Source organism: Aspergillus fumigatus, chromosome 5 (genome assembly GCF_000002655.1).
Source record: "Aspergillus fumigatus Af293 chromosome 5, whole genome shotgun sequence".
NCBI lineage: Eukaryota > Fungi > Ascomycota > Eurotiomycetes > Eurotiales > Aspergillaceae > Aspergillus > Aspergillus fumigatus.
Window position 1 is genome coordinate 1732812 of NC_007198.1, and position 20662 is coordinate 1753473.

The 20662-nt window shown below is 51.2% G+C and overlaps 9 protein-coding genes across 9 annotated transcripts; 7 read left to right on the forward strand and 2 right to left on the reverse strand.

Annotated features, from left to right (window-relative positions):
• Nucleotides 1-837: 837 nt before the first annotated feature.
• Nucleotides 838-1702, forward strand: AFUA_5G06990 (O-methyltransferase; the record flags this gene model as incomplete). The annotated part of the gene is made up of 2 exons (XM_748842.1): nt 838-876; nt 941-1702. The coding sequence occupies 2 exons, from the start codon at nt 838-840 to the stop codon at nt 1700-1702; spliced, it is 801 nt and encodes a 266-aa protein (XP_753935.1).
• Nucleotides 1703-2210: 508 nt separating this feature from the next.
• AFUA_5G07000 (putative NAD binding Rossmann fold oxidoreductase) lies at nt 2211-3535 on the forward strand (the record flags this gene model as incomplete). Its single annotated transcript, XM_748841.1, has 5 exons — nt 2211-2493; nt 2559-2654; nt 2721-3124; nt 3177-3264; nt 3324-3535. The coding sequence occupies 5 exons, from the start codon at nt 2211-2213 to the stop codon at nt 3533-3535; spliced, it is 1083 nt and encodes a 360-aa protein (XP_753934.1).
• Nucleotides 3536-4478: 943 nt separating this feature from the next.
• On the forward strand, nt 4479-5426 carry AFUA_5G07010 (HPP family protein; the record flags this gene model as incomplete). The annotated part of the gene is made up of 2 exons (XM_748840.1): nt 4479-4781; nt 4845-5426. The coding sequence occupies 2 exons, from the start codon at nt 4479-4481 to the stop codon at nt 5424-5426; spliced, it is 885 nt and encodes a 294-aa protein (XP_753933.1).
• Nucleotides 5427-5686: 260 nt separating this feature from the next.
• On the forward strand, nt 5687-8032 carry AFUA_5G07020 (ATP-binding cassette family ATPase ARB1; the record flags this gene model as incomplete). Its single annotated transcript, XM_748839.2, has 2 exons — nt 5687-6703; nt 6764-8032. The coding sequence occupies exons 1-2, from the start codon at nt 6104-6106 to the stop codon at nt 8030-8032; spliced, it is 1869 nt and encodes a 622-aa protein (XP_753932.1). The 5' UTR covers nt 5687-6103.
• Nucleotides 8033-8646: 614 nt separating this feature from the next.
• AFUA_5G07030 (TFIIH complex kinase subunit CCL1) lies at nt 8647-10258 on the reverse strand (the record flags this gene model as incomplete). Its single annotated transcript, XM_748838.2, has 2 exons — nt 9691-10258; nt 8647-9615 (listed from the first exon to the last, which is right to left on the reverse strand). Exons 1-2 carry the CDS (start codon nt 10021-10023, stop codon nt 8647-8649), a joined length of 1302 nt encoding a protein of 433 aa, XP_753931.1. The 5' UTR covers nt 10024-10258.
• A 47-nt stretch (nt 10259-10305) lies between these two features.
• Nucleotides 10306-11582, reverse strand: AFUA_5G07040 (E2 ubiquitin-conjugating protein UBC1). Its single transcript, XM_748837.2, has 4 exons — nt 11202-11582; nt 10835-11139; nt 10605-10768; nt 10306-10404 (listed from the first exon to the last, which is right to left on the reverse strand). The coding sequence occupies exons 1-4, from the start codon at nt 11457-11459 to the stop codon at nt 10313-10315; spliced, it is 819 nt and encodes a 272-aa protein (XP_753930.1). The 5' UTR covers nt 11460-11582; the 3' UTR covers nt 10306-10312.
• Nucleotides 11583-12059: 477 nt separating this feature from the next.
• On the forward strand, nt 12060-14214 carry AFUA_5G07050 (proteasome regulatory particle base subunit RPT2). The gene is made up of 4 exons (XM_077804781.1): nt 12060-12396; nt 12479-12544; nt 12614-13682; nt 13736-14214. Exons 1-4 carry the CDS (start codon nt 12394-12396, stop codon nt 13987-13989), a joined length of 1392 nt encoding a protein of 463 aa, XP_077660919.1. The 5' UTR covers nt 12060-12393; the 3' UTR covers nt 13990-14214.
• Nucleotides 14215-14230: 16 nt separating this feature from the next.
• On the forward strand, nt 14231-16294 carry AFUA_5G07060 (WD40 repeat domain-containing protein). Its single transcript, XM_748835.2, has one exon. It carries the CDS (start codon nt 14291-14293, stop codon nt 16067-16069), a length of 1779 nt encoding a protein of 592 aa, XP_753928.1. The 5' UTR covers nt 14231-14290; the 3' UTR covers nt 16070-16294.
• A 160-nt stretch (nt 16295-16454) lies between these two features.
• AFUA_5G07070 (DUF803 domain membrane protein) lies at nt 16455-20345 on the forward strand. Its single transcript, XM_748834.2, has 3 exons — nt 16455-18055; nt 18123-19979; nt 20048-20345. The coding sequence occupies exons 1-2, from the start codon at nt 17059-17061 to the stop codon at nt 19619-19621; spliced, it is 2496 nt and encodes an 831-aa protein (XP_753927.1). The 5' UTR covers nt 16455-17058; the 3' UTR covers nt 19622-19979; nt 20048-20345.
• Nucleotides 20346-20662: the final 317 nt, after the last annotated feature.

Consider the following 20662-nt stretch of genomic DNA (forward strand, 5'->3'; position numbering starts at 1 on the left):
TTTCAACCCTTTTGGAATTGACCCTCGCCAAGAGAACAAACATAACTAAGGTTGTTTCTTGAGATGGTAGGCCACTATTACCTGTTGTTGACACTGTCATGGGGACAATATTTTCTAATACGCGTCAGCCCCGAAAAATCTCATGTTATGTAGAATTTCTGACCATGGGAAGTTGACAATCTCGACTCTCTGCTCTAGAGTTAGATTGGTTCGTGCGTTATCAAGAGGCTACAGACCGCTGTTGAAGTTCTCGACCCTGGGAGATTCCATAGACCCTGGACAGCCTGACAAATCGGGGTCCAATTACTTATACTGTATACTCCGGACACCAATGTCCGATTGGTCGAGTATCAAGGCTGTGAATATGTTTCATGCAATACTACCTTACCTACCTTAACTTACTTAGCGTCTGGATATGTTGAGTCAACACCTAATAGTTCTGACTGTATGATCGGGGTTCGGGTTTCATTTCCGTTTGAGGTAGTTTGAGACGAAGTATGAAGGCTAGCGATAAGCCCGCGTATTAGGTAACGAGCAACGGCCAGCATCACTGAGAGTGATGTAGCCTACACTGTCTGCATGATTGATCGGGGATACTGATAATTTAGGCTCCCACTTCATGTCGTGACATAGTAGGCTTCGTGTAGATTGCTGATATACGAGTTACTCGGAGTTAATGGCTCTTCGGTTCCGGTAGGAACCCGAGGCCGCGGTAAATACGAAGGTTTTCGAGTGAAGTGGTTGAATAAAAGGCAGCTTGTTTACCCGTTTCACCTACTATCTTCAATGAATATCATCTCGTCCTTCATATACACCTTATCTTGTAGTTAACTCAAAATGGCTGACCAAAGTCAACGTCACCCTCGGCCCGGAGAGGTAAGCTCTTCAGTCGCTGCATCTATTGTGCTACGATGTCCGTCTAACGCTAGTCTATGTACAGCACGAGAGCGGAAAAGAGCTTAAGCTCCTGCACTTCATCTACGAACAGCCCGACATCGATGAGATCAGAGGCAACCCGCAACGGGTTCTGGATCTCATCCACAAGTTCGAAGAGAAATATCGTTTCATGAATGTGGGAGCTGCCAAAGGCAAGATCGTCACCGATCTCATTGCTGAACTCAAGCCACATACAATGATCGAACTGGGCGGCTACGTAGGCTACTCGGCCATACTGTTCGGCGATGCCGTCCGGCGAGCTGGCGGCAAGCGCTATTTCAGTCTGGAACTGAACCCGGAATATGCCGCCATCGCCAACATGCTGATCGAGCTGGCTGGCCTGCGGGACTTTGTCCGCATTATCGTCGGTCGAAGTGACAAGTCGCTGCACAAGCTGTTCACCAGCGGCGAGGTCAAGCAGATCGAGCTCATGTTCCTCGATCACTACAAGCCCGCGTACACCACGGATCTGATGCTTTGCGAACAGCTCGGCATGATTGTTCCCAATGTCACGGTTCTGGCCGCGGATAATGTCTTGCGGCCCGGTAACCCACCGTATCTGGAGTATGTCCGCAGCACGGTGGAGCAGAAGCGCGAGGCCGCTAAGAAGGGGCCGATCAAGAGTTATAACAAAGAAGGTATCCCGCAGCGGACGGTCCAGTCTTTCCTGGGTGAGGATGATAAGCCCAGTTTTGAGGTGCTCGGGAACCCGAATCTAGTGTACAAAAGCACGCTACATCAGCCGGAGGGGTTGCAAGTGCGTTGACTCATTCCATGGACCATTACACATTGCATTCGGCTGACATTTCCTATTCTAGGACGCGATTGAAGTGAGTCGGTGTGTTGGGATTGAGGAGTAGAGTACGCCATCGCCTCATGATTGGAAATCAATTCTGCGATTTGTAATCACAAAACGCATCACAGTCATAGCAATATTCAATTACACGACCCTAACCTTCGTGAATACTTAGAATGGGATGGAAAACCTCAATACCGGCCGGCGGACAGAAATCCGAGACGGGCCAGAGTCGGCTTCTGGATGGAGCCCCGCCCGATCCAGAGGTTGCGGTAGTTGCCCCTCGCGAGGACCTTCCCCCGCACCCACTCCTTTTCTATGACGACTCTGGAAGAGAATCTCGACAGCTTGCCAAAGTGGCACGGAGCATCCATTTTGTGTATATAAGACATTAAGACGAGAATCCTTCTCCTGGTATTCTCAATTGAATCTACAAGCTTTGTTCTGTTGGTTCATTCTCAACGTCTAGACAATCATCATGGCCTCCAAAACCTGGAACGTCGGTATCGTAGGCTATGGCTTCAGTGCCAAAATCTTCCACATTCCCTTCGTCACAGAAGTTCCTCAATTCAAACTCTATGCTATTGTGCAGCGCACACCCAAGCCCGAGGACGATGCCGAGAAAGACCACCCTGGAATCAAGTCTTATCGCACCGCTGAGGACATGATCAAGGATGCTGCGGTCGACGTTGTGATCATCACCACTGCCCCAGACTCGCATTATGCCCTAGCGAAGCTAGCTCTGGAGAACGGCAAACACGGTGAATATCCTTTCATCGACTATCTTGATGGCACATTCGCTGATCTATGACCAATTTCAATCTAGTTGTTTGCGAAAAGCCCTTCACACCCACCTCGGAGGAGGCGAATGACCTCGTTACCCTTGCGCAGCAGCGGAACAGGCTGTTGGCCGTATATCAGAGTACGTTAGACCAAACCAAATTCAGTCGAAGAATCCACTTCCAGGAACTGACTTCGAGATTGACAGACCGCCGATTCGATGCCGACTTTGTCACATTAACCAAGCTGGTGAAGAACGGCTCGCTTGGCCGAGTTGTCGAATTTGAGACTCACTTTGACCGTCATCGGCCCGAGGAGCCACCCGCCGATGTTTCGAAATGGAAGAACAAGGTCATCCCGGGTGGCAGCGCCATCTACGATCTCGGGAGCCATCTACTCGATCAGGCTGTTCAGCTGATGGGAATGCCGGATCGGATCACAGGCTTCGTTGGCTCACAGAGGGCTGTGAACACAACCGGTTTTGAGGACTCGTTCACTGTTCTGTTGCACTACAACAATGGACTTCTTGTAACCGCCAAGGCGGGCGTTGTGAGCCCCGAGGAGAAGCAGTTGCGGTACTGGGTTCGAGGAGAGAAGGGTAGCTTCAAAAAGGTAAGAAATCTGATCACTTTTCCTCGGCCTAACGCTGACACGGTCTCCATAGTTCCACCTCGACATTCAGGAGGATCAGCTCAAGGCTGGAATGAGACCGGGAGACAACGGATACGCTCGGGAGCCTAGTGATAGATACGGTAGGCCGCATCCGCATTGGAAGGTTTGGGAGTCATATGGCTAACGATGCTTTGCACAGGAACCCTGACCACCATCCAAGACGGCAAGCCTGTCGCTGAGATCTTCCCAACAGTGGAACCACCTACGTACACCGAATATTATCGGAAGTTTGCCCGTGCTCTTGCCGGAGAAGGCGATCTCCCGGCCAGTGGTGCAGAGGCCGCCAAAGTCATCAGATTGATTGAACTGGCGAAGGAAAGCTCGAAGCTTGGCAAGACAATTGACGTTTGAATTCTAGCAAAATGTACGATTAAGGCCGCGGCGTGGATGGATCCTGAAAATAGATAGCCCTGACGATTTCTGAAATCCTACGCCTCGAGCTGCTATATTGGTTCCTGTATCCCCATAGACACCAGGGTGGCCGCTGTCAGCTGGTCAGCAACTGCCGGAGTAACGGAAAACTAGTACAGTACGGAAATGGTTGTTTGCGGTATAATAGTCCGTAATTTTACGCGCGGATGACAATACGATCAGTCATTCCATGACCTCATTTATTCCGTATATAGCCGCTAAACCCCAATAGGAATTTCCATTACCAAATGCAAATCCTCTGAATGGAAGAACCAAGACAATTGCGACATGAAAGCAGAGCCCAAGGGAACAGACCATTTGCTGTACAGGAACAATACATGGATGACTCTCTTCAGAAACCCATACATATTGTCACTGTCCGCGGAGATGTGGACGTTGCTATACTTGCCGGGCAAAAGAAAGAGAGATCAACCGTCTTGGAAATCACTTATATAGGTTACAGGCATGGTGATGGCAGTCGAGAAAACTCACTCCAGAACGGAGGTTGATGTGCTGCTGGGGCTGGACGGCGTACTTGAATGTTGATCCCCTCTCTTCTCCTCACCAGTATTGGGGTCTCCTCATTTAAGGTCAGTTCTCTCTCCCTTTCTCCAATTTGCAGCACATATATACTTCCCTTGTAGGCAATTGCCTATGTAGCTTTTTCTCTGCTCGGCTGGATCATGTTTATCTCTGTCCTTTCTGGTGAACAGTACTTGTCGAGGAACATATCATAGATCCTAATGTTACCCTAGTCTACCCACTTTGACCTAGTTGTTGTTCTTGTGATTTTCATGGACTTACAAGGCTCATAGTTTTGTTACGTCCTCTGACTTGGCAGAGCCTCATCGGTGACACTGCTTCAAGTGACACAGCTTCAATCATGGTGCACCAACCTCAGCACGCACCACCCTCCTCTAAAGGCTTTGACCTCTCTCGCTGGCACTTCGATATAGATGCCTATTTGAACCCGTATCTGCCCGCTCCACCATGGCGCTGGCTGCCTCGTCCTGTCTCTCATTTCTTCGGATATAGAGGGGATCAACCGCCTAAGGCTGTTGGTAACCTGGTGATTGCCTTCTGGGCCCTCATCGGAGCCTTCTGTGGTGTCCTCGTTATTGCCGAGGTCTCTTTGCATGTCCCGTCGTTCCAGGCACATCATGCACCCATTATCGTTGCTAGTTTTGTGAGTTACCCGTCCCTAAGAATCCCAGGTTCTTGTTATTGCAACAATACTGAGACTTAACAGGGCGCCACCGCGGTGCTGGAATTCTCTGCCATCGATTCTCCATTCGCTCAACCTCGAAATGTGATCGTCGGTCAGCTGGCAGCGAGCATCATTGGTGTAGCGATCGGGAAGCTCTTTGCTTTGAATCCCCATGCCCATTCGTTACCCCAAGTCGGCGGAGCTCTTGCTTGTGCTATCACTATCGCCTTCATGGCCATCACGAATACAACGCATCCGCCTGCCGGCGCCACAGCTCTGTTAGCTGTCACGGAGGTCTTTGAACTGGGCTGGTACCTGGTTCCGGTGGTGCTGCTGGGGTGTGCGCTGATTCTCTCTGTGGCATTATTGATTAACAACATCCAACGACGGTTCCCCGTCTACTGGTGGACTCCGCATAGCCTTGCACGTCCGAAACTCGAGGATGTTGAAAGCATCGGGCATGAGAAAGTATCCAGCGTCAAACCAACTGAATCTGAGGACAGTGTCACGGATGAACCTGAGGAAATAATCATTCGGCGTGGCGAAGTATTGATGCCTGACAACCTCTGGATCAGTGCAGAAGAACGGGAGGTGTTGGAGAGGGTCAGTCAACGAATACAATAGATCTGCTTGTCTATAGCATATGCATATAGAGCAGCGTTAGAGAGTTATAAATGAAGTTATTCCAACATCGCTCAAACTGGCTAGAGCTCGAGGTTGTTAATGCCTTAAGCTTAAGGTGTGAGTCACGTGAATACAACTGCCCAATCAGGTATGGCGGCGCCACGTCCCGTTCAGTGACGTCGCTTGACCAATGAAGATCCGCCCCACTGAACGAATTTTCGAAGGACGGCCACAAGGTATCTTGAAAGACTTCTTTATCCCTTCCAACATCTTCTTGGGCCTAGGTCACCACAGTTTGTTGCCATCAGGCCACTTGTTCATTGAGACTAGCTTCTCCGTACTGTATAACCTTCTACTTGCCGTCGAATCTAACCCAGTTCGATCTTCGAGTCCCACTACCGAGTAACGGCTGAGGATTCGCCTCCCTGAAGATTATCGATAAGGGTTTTCAATAGAAGGTCAAAGATACATTCTTGGATTTCGAAAACACCCCACCTGAAAGGCTTTTGGTCGCCCCTCTCTACCTATTTTCTCCTTCCTCCCCGCTATCGATCCACTTTCGTCGAGCCTTTTTTTTCATCTGCGTTCAGGACCCTAGGCAGACTTTTGAGCTTTTACCTGGCCTCTCCTTTTACCTCCCACCCTACCACCTTCCCTCCCCCATACATACCGCCAAAATGGTGTCTGCTTCCAAAGCCGCTCGTCTCGCCAAGCGTGCCGCCGAGGGCGATAAGAAGAAGACCGCCAAGTCAAAGAAGGACGTCAAGGGTGACGAGAGCCCTTTGGTTGACGCTGATGGCGAACCTCGCCCTACCGAAGACCAGCCCGCTACCACCGAGGAGAAGATGAAGGAAGTCGAGAAGCTCACCGCACAGATGGATAAGCACGGTCTGTCCGACCGTGTCACCACCGGTGTTCTGTCCTCGATGGCTTCCTCTCGCGACGTCAAGATCACCTCCGCTTCCCTCGTGTTTCACGGCAAGGTCCTCATCACTGACTCCACTCTCGAACTTAACTTCGGTCGTCGTTACGGTCTGCTCGGTGAGAACGGATGTGGAAAGTCCACTCTTCTCAAGGCTATCGCCACTCGCGAGTACCCCATCCCTGAGCACATCGATATCTACCTTCTGAATGAGGGTGCTCCTCCCAGCGACCTTGGTGCTCTTGAATGGGTCGTGACTGAGGCGCAGAACCAACTGGAACGCATGGAGAAGCAGGCTGAGGAGATTCTGGAAAAGGATGGTCCGGAGAGCCCTATCCTGGAAGACCTGTATGACGTAAGTTTTTTTGACTTCCCCTAATATGGCAATATCATATCGTGTACTAACATGGACCAGCGCATGGACAAAATGGATCCTTCTACCTTCCACACTCGTGCCTCCCTCATTTTGATCGGTCTGGGTTTCAACAAGCAGACCATCCACAAGAAGACCAAGGACATGTCCGGTGGTTGGCGTATGCGTGTGGCCCTTGCCAAGGCCCTATTCGTCAAGCCTTCTCTTCTGTTGCTGGACGACCCCACCGCTCACTTGGATCTCGAGGCCTGTGTGTGGCTGGAAGAGTACCTGAAGAAGTGGGAGCGCACTCTGGTGCTTGTTTCTCACTCTCAGGATTTCTTGAATGGTGTCTGCACCAACATGATCGACATGCGCATGAAGCAGCTCCTCTACTACGGTGGTAACTACGATTCGTACCACAAGACTCGCAGCGAACAGGAGACCAACCAGATGAAGGCCTACCACAAGCAGCAGGAGGAAATCGCTCACATCAAGAAGTTCATTGCTTCTGCCGGTACCTACGCCAACTTGGTCCGACAGGCTAAGTCTCGCCAGAAGATTCTGGACAAGATGGAGGCTGAAGGCTTCATTCAACCTGTTATCCCCGACAGAGTCTTCTCCTTCCGTTTCGCTGATGTCGAGAAGCTCCCTCCTCCCGTCCTGTCCTTCGATGATGTTTCGTTCTCTTACTCTGGCAGCTGGGACGACACCCTGTACGAGCACCTTGACTTTGGTGTTGACATGGACTCGCGAACTGCCCTGGTCGGCCCCAATGGTGTCGGCAAGTCTACTCTCCTCCGTCTGATGACCGGAAAACTCCAGCCCATTGCCGGTCGTGTCAGCCGTCACACTCACTTGAAGCTCGGTATGTACAGTCAGCACTCTGCTGAACAGCTCGACTTGACCAAGTCGGCACTCGACTTTGTTCGTGACAAGTTCCCCGAGAAGAGTCAGGACTACCAGTACTGGCGTCAGCAGCTCGGTCGCTATGGTCTGAGCGGTGAATCCCAGACTGCCCTCATGGGTACTCTGTCCGAAGGGCAGAAGAGTCGTATCGTCTTCGCTCTGCTGGCCATCGAGTGCCCGAACATGATTCTGCTGGACGAACCTACCAACGGTCTCGATATTCCCACCATCGACAGTTTGGCGGATGCCATCAACGCCTTCAGCGGTGGTGTCGTCGTCGTGTCCCACGACTTCCGTCTCCTCGACAAGATCGCCAAGGACATCATGGTGTGCGAGAACAAGACCATCCGCCGCTGGGACGGCACTATTGGCGAGTACAAGGACCACCTGCGCAAGAAGATGGTTTCCGAGGGTGCTGTCTAAAGCACATTTCCCGCCTCTCTGCATTTTTGTTACGAATTGGAACGTTGACGCTTAGAGATGACAACATGTAAAGTGCGGCAGGGAAGGAAACAAAGAAAAGTTTTTCTTTTTCTTTCCAGGAGTCATGACGTATCCTGGAGCCAGTGATATAGCGGCTGACTTGTGGTTTTTCTTTACATATTTCTTTTTGTTGGAGATATTCTTCTGGTTTCCTCTTATCTCTCATTGTTTGGGTGCGCCGTTTAGATGGTCCGTTTTTAATACCTCTCATCCTCCTACTAGAGCTGAGCTGAGCCGAGCCGAGCGTGACGGCTGAATCCATGTTCTTTTCCTCTCTCATGAGCATCCCATGATACCTGTTATAGACACTTCATATAGTCTTGTGAAATCCAGTCGGTCATCGTTGTAACTCGGGCCGATGATGGCCATAATACCCATCTATTGCACATGGCCACCTGGTAGTCTTGATACTATGCATGTCCTGACGTAGTACTAGTACAGAGTAGATTAGACCAATGGTAATAAAGTACATTGGCTATTAGGTTGCGGTCGTTGTTCCATGACAGAAATCTATTCGAAGAAAGAAGTACATATAAGATGCTGACCGCAAGCCTCTACGACGGATGTTGCTGCTGGCCAACCTGGCCCTCCTTGACCCGTTGCGCCACCAGCTCCCCGCCAAAGATATCTCTCGCCTCCCGATCTCTTTGCTCCCGTTCCAGCTTCCGCTTCTTCGCCTGCCGCTCGACTTCACTTTCCGATGTGGCGCCCTCGCCTGCCGACGCGGCGGCGGCGGCAGCAGCAGCAGGAATCCGCTTCTGTCCAGCCAGGGAGATCTTCTCCGGGTTCTGGCAGTAGTAGAACTTCTTCCCGATGCGTTTGAGGTTCTTCATTTGCTCGGGGTCAGAGTTGAGGGGTTTGTATGATTGCAGGAGGGCAGCGCACTGATTGAGTGTGCGGAGGAGTTTCACGCGGAGCTCGTAGAGTGGGTTCCCTGCTTGTGCATTGGCACTCTCAGCGGTTGGCCCGCCAAGTTTTGTGTCGAGGTAGTATTCGGCCAGGGGGCGATCGGCGAGCATGAACGCTGCTAGCCAGATCTGTGAGGGTGTGTATAGGAAGTAGGCGTCGGTCATTTGGGCGGCGGTTTTGAGGAGTTCGCGGGTGGTGGTGTGCGCGCGGGCGATGCGGTCTGTGATTGAGGAGGACTGGGGAGCGTTTGGTGGGGGTGGGACGGCGAGGAGTCCGCGGCGTAGGTCTTCTGAGGTCTGGTGAGGGAGGTGAGGTGCGGGTTGGCCTAGGCCTTCGGCCATGGCTTGGAGTTCCATGACGCCGCCTTCAAGGCCGCGGAAGGGGTGGCGGACGTCGAAGGTGAAGCGGAGACTTTGCATGATGAGGAACTCGGGAGCAATGATGTCTTCTGCCGTTGTGTCTCCTGGGACTTTTTCGGCGAACTGGCGCAAGGACATGTAGAAATTGTCGGTCTTGGTTGCAAGGAAGAGAGCGCAGGGCATGATTGTTTTAGGCGAGTAGGTCATTGGCGAGTTGCTGAGGTAGAATCGACGGATGTACTGAATCGCAGTGGCCTGTTAGAGAGACGTGCGACGTTAGTTATATGTTCATTCGCGGTCATGCGCTTCAACATCGGACGAGATACGCACCCGCACTGTTGTCGGCAACGGTGGCTTATATGTGTCCGCCAGCTCTACGGCCTTTTCACAATAAAACCTCACTAATTCCGTCTCTTCTTCTGGTGTCAAACAGTCAATGTCATTTTCGTCCGCTCCCTTGCCATCTGCAGTAGTTCCTGCTGTAGCAGTCCCCGCAGCCGACGGGTTGGCTGACTGTCGCGCCTCCCGTGCTCTCCGCAGAGCCGCTCGGACTCGTTGGCTAGCAACAGCATTTGTGTTCTCCCTTAGCGACCGTAAGGAGGCCTCTGTGAAAGACCAAAGTTTATACTGTGATGAGGTCCGATAGATGTCGTCCTCGAACATCCTGCTTTTGATGGAGCTCGATCGTTCGGCCCCACGGACGTGGGCGATTGGGAAGAAGGCAAGAAGGAGAAAGAACTGTATAGCTGCGATAATAAGGTGGTATATTTTCTTTATACCAAGGCTAATAGATTTCCGTCAGTGCATCAACAGAGAGCAAGCTGTGTTGAAAGAGGAAGAATCGGAGACGATCAAGCTAGGCGGATTTCAAGAAAGAATGGAGACCCACCGCTTATCGATATCATTTTGTTCCTGGCCGATTCTGGCTAGAATTAAGCCCAGCAGTGACATTCTACAACCATGAACTGAACTGCATTTGGAGAAGCTCGGCATCAAGTTTATAGTAAGAGACAGAAGATAGAAAAGGAGGCATAGAATAGACGGCTACAAGAGCTAGAAACAAGCAAAGAACAATTCATCACGACATGACATAAGGCAGTTGTTGCTCCCAACCATAAAAAATCTCCACGAAAGAATCTCTTGAAAACAGAGCGTTCGCCAGGCACCATGCATTCAATCAATTTCATTTGCTATTGTTCCCCAAGAATAGCCCAAAGAGTCATCACTCCGTCGTTATGGCTCACCCAGGAGCCGTGCGGTAATATCACCCATATAAGCTTCATCCAATTCATAGTCCTCTCCATTCATTCGATCAATGCCGTAAAATTTGAATGCCGCAACCACTCGATCCACATCGAAGCCCATGCTGCAGAATCGATCGATCAGGTCTTTGTTATATCCGTCGTACCTATTGACATGCATGAGATGCGATTCTCTAGAGGTAACGAAACATGGCACCTGCGTGGTTACGTACTTGGAAAGATCTTCCCTCTCTTGCTCTGCCTTAGCCCTGAGTTCCTCCTGCCGGAGAGTTTCGTCTGTTGCTCCTCCACTACCCTCTCCAGCGTGTTTTCGGGGAGCTCCAGCGTGGATGACGGCCCATTCCCGGGCGACACGCTCAAACTCTTTCGGTCTTCGCAATAGCATGGTCGCTACCTCTGCATCCTGCGGATCTTTGGGCTCAGGGGTGCTGAGTAAGGATTGGAGGGACAAAAGTGCGGATTTGATGGTCAGCACCGGCGACCATGCCGACGACAGCGTATCGAGGCAGATAGCGCCCTAAAGGAACATCAGAGATCGTCTCATGGCCACACAGAGGGCTCAACGCTGACGATACTCACCGTTTGGCTGCTCACATTGGGATGCCAGACTTTGGTCACGAACTTCATGACAGGCGGCCGAAACGGATAGTCGTTGGGTATCTTGATATCGACTTCGTAAGTACCACCTTCGTACGGTGTACCCGGGGGCCCCGGAAACGTGCCCCGCAGATGTGTTACATCGTCATCCTCCACCGGTTCGGCAGTAATTTGTGAATGAGTATCAGCCCGAATATCCGCAATCTCCTTTGCGATACGCCGCGTTCGATTAGAAGCCATAAGTGAAATGATCGACCAAGTCAGCCACGTAAGTGATGAACGCGCTTAGAAGTAGATGATGTGGTTAAGTGAACGCAATTTTGATCCGAAAGATAGTGTCCTGAGTCGCTAACTATGGAACAACTTGGTCCTTATCAGCAAGAGTGATCAGTTATCTTCTTTATCAACTCGAAGCGTGATGACGAGCGGGGAGAAGGTGGGACGGGAAGAGCCAGAGAAAAAGTAAGCATGCTTGTTTGGTACTGGTAGATGAAGGCATATTGAGCCTCGCTGTCTTTTGAGGACTGAGGCTCGAGGAGTGATTCATGAGGGGACGACGAGGCAGACGAGGAGTAGTTCGAACACTCACAGGATAGCTCAGCAGAGAAGATATATCAAAGCTGTTTTGCAGCAGGACAATTTAAAGTTGAAGCTCTAAAGCAGAAGATTCGAAAATGCGAAAGGGCTTAGACTTTATTGTGCTGCGTGTAAGGCAGAAAGCTACCTACCTTGAGCTACCTGACTACAGAGTGTTCTAGATAACCAGGCGTCTACCTTAGAGGCTATATTTACTTGCCCGCAGCCGCCCTGGTGACGCTGGAATTCCACTATCATTCGCCAGCGAAAAGCATCAGGCCGCAAGGCTGTCAACCGTGGATCTACTTACCCAAATTGGGACGTAAAAACCTGAAATGCCTCAGGCGAAAAACAGGGCGGTCTGTCACGTGATTTGAATGCTGGTCGCCAAGACCGGGCCAGATGGCGACAACAGCTTACCTGAGAGCTCTCCGTCCATCTCTCCAGCGGAAGCTTCACTCACTTACGTTCACGCCTTCATCCACCCTCTTAACATCAACCGCCCTTTTTAACGACTCTTCTGGTAGCAAGGTTGCTGTTGTCAGGGGACTAATTCTGCTACCGCTTTCTAACTCTTAACTGCACAGACTCTGGGAACATGGTATGTATACAAGGGTGCTTTCGTCATAAGTGCCTTTGTTGCCTTATCTCGTTCGAACCAGACTAACGTGTCTTGAAAACAGGGTAACCAGCAGTCAAACATCGGTGGAGGCCCCGGCGGGGATGGGAGAGATGACAAGGATAAGAAGGTGAGTCGATGCCTTCGACACCTTTTCTGATGCCGCAAGTTCGGTAGCTGACAAAGCCTATGTCTGCAGAAGGAGAAGCCCAAGTACGAACCACCACCACCACCTACCACCAGGATTGGGCGGAAGAAGCGCAAGGCTGCCGGCCCTAGCGCTGCCTCAAAACTCCCCGACATTTTTCCTACGTCACGATGTAAATTACGATACCTTCGAATGCAACGAGTCCATGACCACCTGTTGCTCGAAGAGGAATATGTGGAGAACATGGAGCGTCTGCGTAAGGCCAAAGCTCAGGCAACGCTGGACTCCGTGAGCCGAGGTGACCTGGATATCATGGACAGGAATGCGGACGAAAGGAGCCGTGTGGATGACATGAGAGGCAGCCCCATGGGAGTTGGTAACCTGGAGGAGCTAATTGACGATGACCATGCGATTGTCTCGAGTGCCACCGGCCCCGAGTACTACGTTTCTATCATGTCATTTGTCGACAAGGATCTGCTGGAGCCTGGTGCCAGCATCCTTCTGCATCACAAGTCTGTATCTGTCGTCGGTGTGCTGACGGAAGAGTCCGATCCTCTGGTCTCAGTCATGAAGCTCGACAAGGCACCAACCGAGTCGTACGCAGATATTGGTGGTCTCGAGTCGCAGATTCAAGAAGTCCGAGAGTCTGTCGAGTTGCCCTTGCTCCACCCGGAACTGTATGAGGAGATGGGTATCAAGCCGCCAAAGGGCGTCATTCTCTACGGTGCTCCAGGTACCGGTAAAACCTTGCTTGCCAAGGCTGTTGCAAACCAGACCAGCGCCACTTTCCTTCGAATCGTCGGAAGTGAGCTGATCCAGAAATATCTGGGAGATGGTCCTCGGTTGGTGCGACAGATTTTCCAGGTCGCTGCTGAGCATGCGCCCTCGATTGTCTTCATCGATGAAATTGATGCCATCGGTACCAAGCGCTACGACTCTACATCTGGTGGTGAACGAGAAATCCAGCGTACTATGTTGGAGCTTCTTAACCAACTGGATGGTTTCGACGACCGTGGTGATGTAAAGGTTATTATGGCCACAAACAAGATTGAGACTCTGGATCCTGCCTTGATCCGTCCTGGTCGTATTGACCGAAAGATTCTCTTCGAAAACCCAGACCGTGAGTACCCTGCTAAGCAGCTTGCTGTGGTTTCCTTGACTGACAATGCACAGAAAATACCAAGAAGAAGATCTTCACCCTTCACACGTCCAAGATGTCCCTTGCGGATGACGTTGACCTCGATGAATTCATCAACCAGAAAGACGATCTCTCTGGTGCTGATATCCGAGCTATTTGCACAGAAGCCGGTCTGATGGCGCTGAGAGAGCGCCGTATGAGGGTGCAAATGGATGATTTCCGTGCCGCAAGGGAACGGATCATGAAGACTAAGCAGGATGGCGGTCCTGTGGAGGGCTTGTATTTGTAAGGTAGGAATTTCGTCAATAGGTGTCTTATGGCTACGTAGATTGAGCAAGACGGCTTTTCTTTAAGAGCCTTTCGATGATGTATTCTACTAGTGAACCGAGCTACCTATCTGTATGGTAATGTTTACCGCCTCGAAAGTTGTGGAGACTTGATAAGCCGATATCATAGTATGCACTGAAGATGCAAACGCCGCAAACATTGCAAGAGTGGCAAACGGAAACAGTTGTAACATTATTGGCATCATCAAAGTCATTTCCTAATTAGCTTTGAATAAGCACTTTGCAAGATCTCTTTCAATCACAATGGACGGGTTCGACGAAGAAGCGTTCAAAAAATTTTTCCCGAGTAGCTTTGGCAAACAAGAAAAGAAGCTTGATGTGAATGCCCAGATTGACCGCACCAAGCGGTCGAAACTTTCAACCGAACCAGATGGCGATAAAGAAGAAGTTACTGACAACAAACCGGCAGTCGAAGATGGTGAAGCTGAAGATGAGACAAGAGGACACGATGGAAAAGCCGACTCAGAAGATGATTCCGACGATGATGACTCTGAAGAGGAGGAGGACGAATTCCCAGTCTCTCACGAGCTTCTTATCAAGACACATGAGCGCGCAGTGACGACCATGACGGTGGATCCGGCAGGAGCGCGATTGATTACAGGCTCGACTGACTGCACCCTCAAGCTCCATGACTTTGCCTCTATGACACCGACTACTATACGCGCATTCAAGTCCGTCGATCCGTCTGCTAAGAAGCAATCCGCCGCCCAAGAAACACACCCGGTGCACTATGTCGCATTCAACCCTCTGTCTCCAAGTCATGTCATGGTTGTTTCGGCAACGCCGCAACCTCGGATTCTGGACCGCGACGGCGATACCTTAACTGAATTTGTGAAGGGGGACATGTACCTGAGAGATCTTCATAATACCAAAGGCCATATAGCGGAGGTCACTAGTGGCGCTTGGTCTCCGACCGATTACAACTTGTGCGTCACCGCAGGAACGGACAGCACAGTTCGCATCTGGGACGCAAACGTTGGGCGATCGCAAAAGGAAGTCATTGTTCACAAGTCTAGGGTGGCTGGATCCGCTGGTCGGAGTAAGATGACCGCCGTCGCATGGGGCTCTCCCAAACAGGGCGGTCCTAGTATTCTCGTCGCTGCTGCCCTCGATGGAAGCTTGCTGATGTGGGGCGGGAATGGACCGTTTACTCGGCCTAGTGGAGAGATCAGAGATGCGCATGCTCGTGATACATGGACGAGTGGACTGGACATAAGCTCGGACGGAAGACTAGTCATCACCAAGGGAGGGGACGATACTATCAAACTCTGGGACACTCGAAAATTTAAACAGCCAATTACCACGGTCTCGCATCCATCGATTTCAGCTCGTTATCCGTCTTCTAACATTATCTTCTCACCTACGTCGGCCAATGTCGTTACAGGCTCAGAGACTGGCCATCTACACATCCTGAACCCAGCTACCCTGAAACCCGAGCTCGTCACTCCAGTCACGCCTGGGTCACCTCTCGTCACTGTTCTCTGGCATGAAAGGCTCAATCAGATCCTTACTGGTTCTGCCAACGCTGAGACACATGTTCTGTACAATCCCAATATGTCGACCAAGGGAGCTGCCTTGGTCATGTCCAGGGCGCCTAAACGTCGCCATATCGACGATGACCCGTCGCTTACCATGGACCTGTCTGCTGGTATCTCGGGCGACTCCGTTGTGGTCGGATCGAACGGAGTACCTCACTACAGCTCGGCTACCTGGTCTGCCCGCCATCCTACCGTCGGGCTCACGGCTTCGGGTCGTTCCAGGGACCCGCGACGACCACATCTGCCGGCAACTACTCCTTTTGCAAAATCGCAGCCGGATGAACGGCATATCCGCGAAAATATTCCTCTTAGCTCCATGCGAGACGAAGACCCTCGCGAGGCGCTGCTGAAGTATGCCGAGAAGGCAGAGAAAGATCCCATCTTCACCAAGGCATGGAAAGAAACACAGCCAGTTCCGATATTCAGAGAGCTGAGCGATGACGAGGAAGAGCAAGAACCCAATAAGAAGAGGGCCAAGCGGTGAAAGGACCACCCCTAAAGAACTTTTCTGCGTTTATGATTTCGTGGCACTTTCCACTCTCTGCCGCTTGGGTAGGTGTCTTTCTGAAAGGCTACTGTATACATATGCAAGATGGACGGCGTTGGGGGGAGAATGATTGTCTGTTTAGTGTAATCAGATTCAAAACTATATCATCGATGGATTAGCATCGAGAATTAGAGATACCCTCATCCGTATTCGTTGATCAGGACTTTATGCGTATTAGACTCCGGTAGCACCAGAGAGAATTATCGGCCAGTGGGAAATTTGATGCTTGATGACGTTGGACAGGAGGGGTGTCCACCGATGGGCTGTTGTGGAGGTCAGACCAATGATGATCCTCTAGGTGGACAATGGCACTTCGATAGTCGCTTTCTCTCTCTCTCTACCTTACTCAAAGAGGCTATGAGTTCGCACCGGCCTGTCTGCCTTAGCCTTGTCACTACCCATGATGCTGCGCTTGAGTCTGTTCTCATCCGCTGTCTTCTTGATTAGTTCGTCTGAGCGATCGTTCGTATTCTCGCAATCTTAAATCCGCGCCCGGTCAATCCTCCGACCATCCCGGTTGTTGTTCTGCGGTTGCTCTTGAACGACAGCAAGACCACCCCTTTCTGTCCGTTGCTGGCCGACATCGTTCCTCTTATATTGTTTCAAAAATCTCGTTTTGTCTTAGGAAGTGCAGATATAAAGCTTCAGGGCTTAATAAAGTCACGGAACAGAATGCGCCAATTTTTACCAGCATGAGTGATTGTGTATTACTGAAATCGAGCATCGTTTCATCAGATCGGTTTCTTTCAACGTCCTAACTGCACCCATCGAGGTCTCGTCTTCAGTAGCCTCTGTGTTCCGCATCAGATTGAGCAGTTTGGTCTGGCTGATAACGATCGGTTCGTCCTAACGTGTGTCTTCTGAGCTCTCGAAGCTCCTCAACCCGTTCTTTGCCCCCTACCTGGTCGCTTCGTTCCTACATCTGAATGGCTTCCTTCCAAGAGGATCCCTTAGCAGCAGGCCTGCTTACGGGTCTCGTCACTTCATTTGCCCCTACTCCGACCACCGCCGCATCTGTCTCTTCGTCATTTCGACATTTACCCTCGTCCACGTCGGGCTCAGATTCGAGTATCGGCGGCCACAATGGAGGGCATTTACATGAATGGTCGTCTTTGATTGGTATTGTGACTGCATTGGTGGGAAACGTGCTCATATCTCTGGCGCTCAATATTCAACGTTACGCTCACATCCGGATCGAGAGGGAGTGGGAGCAGAGCAAGCTACAAAGGGAGATACAGTGGAAACGGGCCAACTCGGGCCGGAATGCAGCAGGTGCCTACGGAACTACTGTAGCTGAAGAGGATGACAGAGAATTCAGACGAGGGGGACGTCTGTTTCCTCGTTATCGAGACGAGTCTCCGGATTCCGGGCCAGAACTACCCGAGGACTTTCTAAGACGGAGCGACGAGTTCTCGGATGGAGAATCAGGCCCGCGTGGTCGCCTACGCGAGTCCTTTCTATCGGACCAAACTATTCGTGCTGGGGATAAGGATTCGCGCCATGGCCGGCGCAAGTCATACCTCCGCTCGCCGTACTGGTGGGCGGGCCTCGTGCTCATGTGTCTCGGCGAGATCGGTAATTTCATGGCATACGGGTTTGCCCCTGCATCGATTGTGTCCCCGCTAGGCGTTGTCGCGTTGATCTCAAACTGCGTTATTGCCCCAATAATGCTCAAGGAGAAGTTTCGCCAACGCGATGCCTGGGGTGTGCTCATTGCAATCGCCGGTGCTGTTGTGGTCGTGCTCAGTGCCAGTTCGTCGGAAGAGAAAATCGGTCCCCATGATATATGGGTCATGATCACGCGCTGGGAATTCGAGTTGTACTTGGGTCTGACAGCCTGCTTGATTATCACCCTCATGTGGGTGAGCCACAAGTATGGCTCTCGAACCATCCTGATAGATGTCGGGCTAGTCGCGCTATTTGGTAAGTCTCAGTCATTATTGATGCGTCTGGTTGATCGTGTGATCCAAGTGCTCATTCAGATATCAAGGTGGATATACCGCATTGTCGACCAAAGGTGTCTCGTCACTGCTGTCATTTACGCTATGGCATGTTATTACCTTTCCGGTCACCTATCTACTGGTGTTTGTCCTTGTTTTCAGCGCTCTGATGCAAATCCGGTACATCAACCGGGCTTTGCAACGTTTTGATTCCACCCAAGTCATCCCAACCCAGTTTGTACTCTTCACATTGTCGGTTATCGTTGGAAGTGCTGTGTTATACCGCGACTTTGAGAACTACACCGTCGAGCGCGCCTCAAAGTTTGTCTCTGGTTGCCTAATGACATTCCTAGGCGTGTACTTTATCACGAGTGGCAGACTCCGTGCAGATGACGAGTCTTCTTTCTCCATTGATGACGAGGAAGAAGCGATTGGGCTTCTGGGAGGAGAGCAGTATCAGGACAACTTTGACATTGCCCGTCCTGCGCATCAACCTAGGACAGCCAAACGCGGGCAGAGGCAATCAATACCTGATGAGAACGATCTACAATCCCCATTAGGATCGTTCCTGGGCAGTGGAATTGAAGACGTTGATGAGGACCAGCTCACTCCCAAGGGTGCTCTGTCCGCGGCTCCTTCATCTCCTGTCGGCTCCATAACCGCGGAATCTCCTACGCAGCCATCTCCCGGGCATCCGTCTTTGCACTCACACTCTCACTCACTGTTGACGAACCCATGGGCGGACCACTTGGAACAACACGTTCAGGCTTCCAATTCCGAACCTCAGCTTCACCGACCAGCCACTCCTCCGGAACAGTCCGAAACAGGAAATGCTGATTCAGCAGTCCTCTTGCAGTTTCCTCCTGCCCCTGGTATTGAAAATCGCGGTTACCGACCCTCGTCTCCATCCAAGCCCGACCACGTCGAACCGGCTGACCGAGAAAGTACCGTCCCCCAGACTCCTCCCGCAAGGAACCTACGCAATTCTATATCCAAGCATTTCTCTCCCGGCCCACTCCTCCCTACCCTTTCAGCAGGTTTCAGTGCGGTCGTTGCCGAATCACTTCGCCGTGGCGAAACCAGTCCCGTGAAAGACCGAAAGTCGCATAAGCGATCCGCTCGAAGAAAGCAGCTAAGCACAACAGTCTTTGACGGTTACACGCGCAACAGGGACAGAGGCCCTTCAGATGAGGTGGATGCAGGTGTGGACCAGCATCTTCCATTGCAACTTGCGACTGCTCGACTCCGTTCTACTGGGGATCTCCCGACGCCTCCTGGGCCCGTTGGTAATCCCACCCCGTTAGTAGACTCAGAAGATCAGTCCATCAGTCAGAGTGGAAACGGTGTCACCACACTCACCCGAATACGCAGCCTAAGTGATTCATGGAGTGGAGGTTTAGCATGGCTTGGTGGCGCTCTACGAAAGCCGAACAGTAGCAACAAGGCGTTGGACAGTACGACAACCGTCGAAGCAGACGAGAATCACAGTAGAACCGAGACTCATGATAGAGGGGGCGGTCGCGAAAGTGGCACAGATACGCGGACGTAGGCTTGGACGGAGCAGTTTCTTCTCTGCGGCGGCCGGCTCATTCCAGTCGTCGGCACATATTTGTTGGTATTGTTGTAATGATGGGTGGTTGGCCGGTTTGATTCTGAGTCTATATTCGTGATATATGGTTCCTACCTTATAATAGTAGTTTTACACTTGGACATGACATTGCCAGGGTTGGCTCCACAATATACATAGCCATTGAGCCATTGCAATGCGAGTCCTGGAAATAATTGAGGTCCAATGGATAGATATCTTATCAACAATTCAGGGAGATCTTTCCCTGCCAGAGCAGTTCCACTTCCATTCTCCTCTCCCCTGGCTCCCATGCTTCCAGTCCCAAGATCCTTTCTACCAGGTAAAGCAATCCTTGACCTCGGCGCACTATCATGGCAATGGCGGGAAATGATCAGCTAACGGGTGCAGGATTTCTCTTGTGGTTTCTGCGTGGACTTACATCCAATGATTCCATAGGTGGAAAATACATCTCGCATCAGCCTAATTCCCTTAGATCCCAGCATGGATCATTTATTCCTCTCCAGTCTCGACGCTCGCTGGGGTTGAATCCTGCCAGAACCACATTCAAGTCAGCCACTAGGCATTCGTCCTGCCCAACTTTTCCCTTGAATTTAGCCGTCCGAATGCTTCTCCGCACCTTCTCATCTCTACAATTCCGGGGATATCGGCACCACTCCATCCCTAGCTCCTTAGCATTGGCGGTTGGCATTGTTGTTGAAGGCTCCAAGCCAGTGTCATGGAGTGTGGATCTTTGCTTCGTACCACGCTGATGTACTCATTCGCCAGTATATGACTTTCTCACATCCCCTACGGCCCGCCGGTCTCATCTCCGCACTGGACCTAACCGCCAACTAGGGCACGATAGCTTGAACGCGTGCCTCCTCTGTGTCAAACAATGCACTCGGTCTATTAGATTGCGATGGGCCCATTGAAGGCAATTTATTACGATGGCTGCTCCGAGCATGGCCTAGTCACATGCCGAGACGCGAGAATAATTACCGGGCAATGGCGTTCACTGCAGAG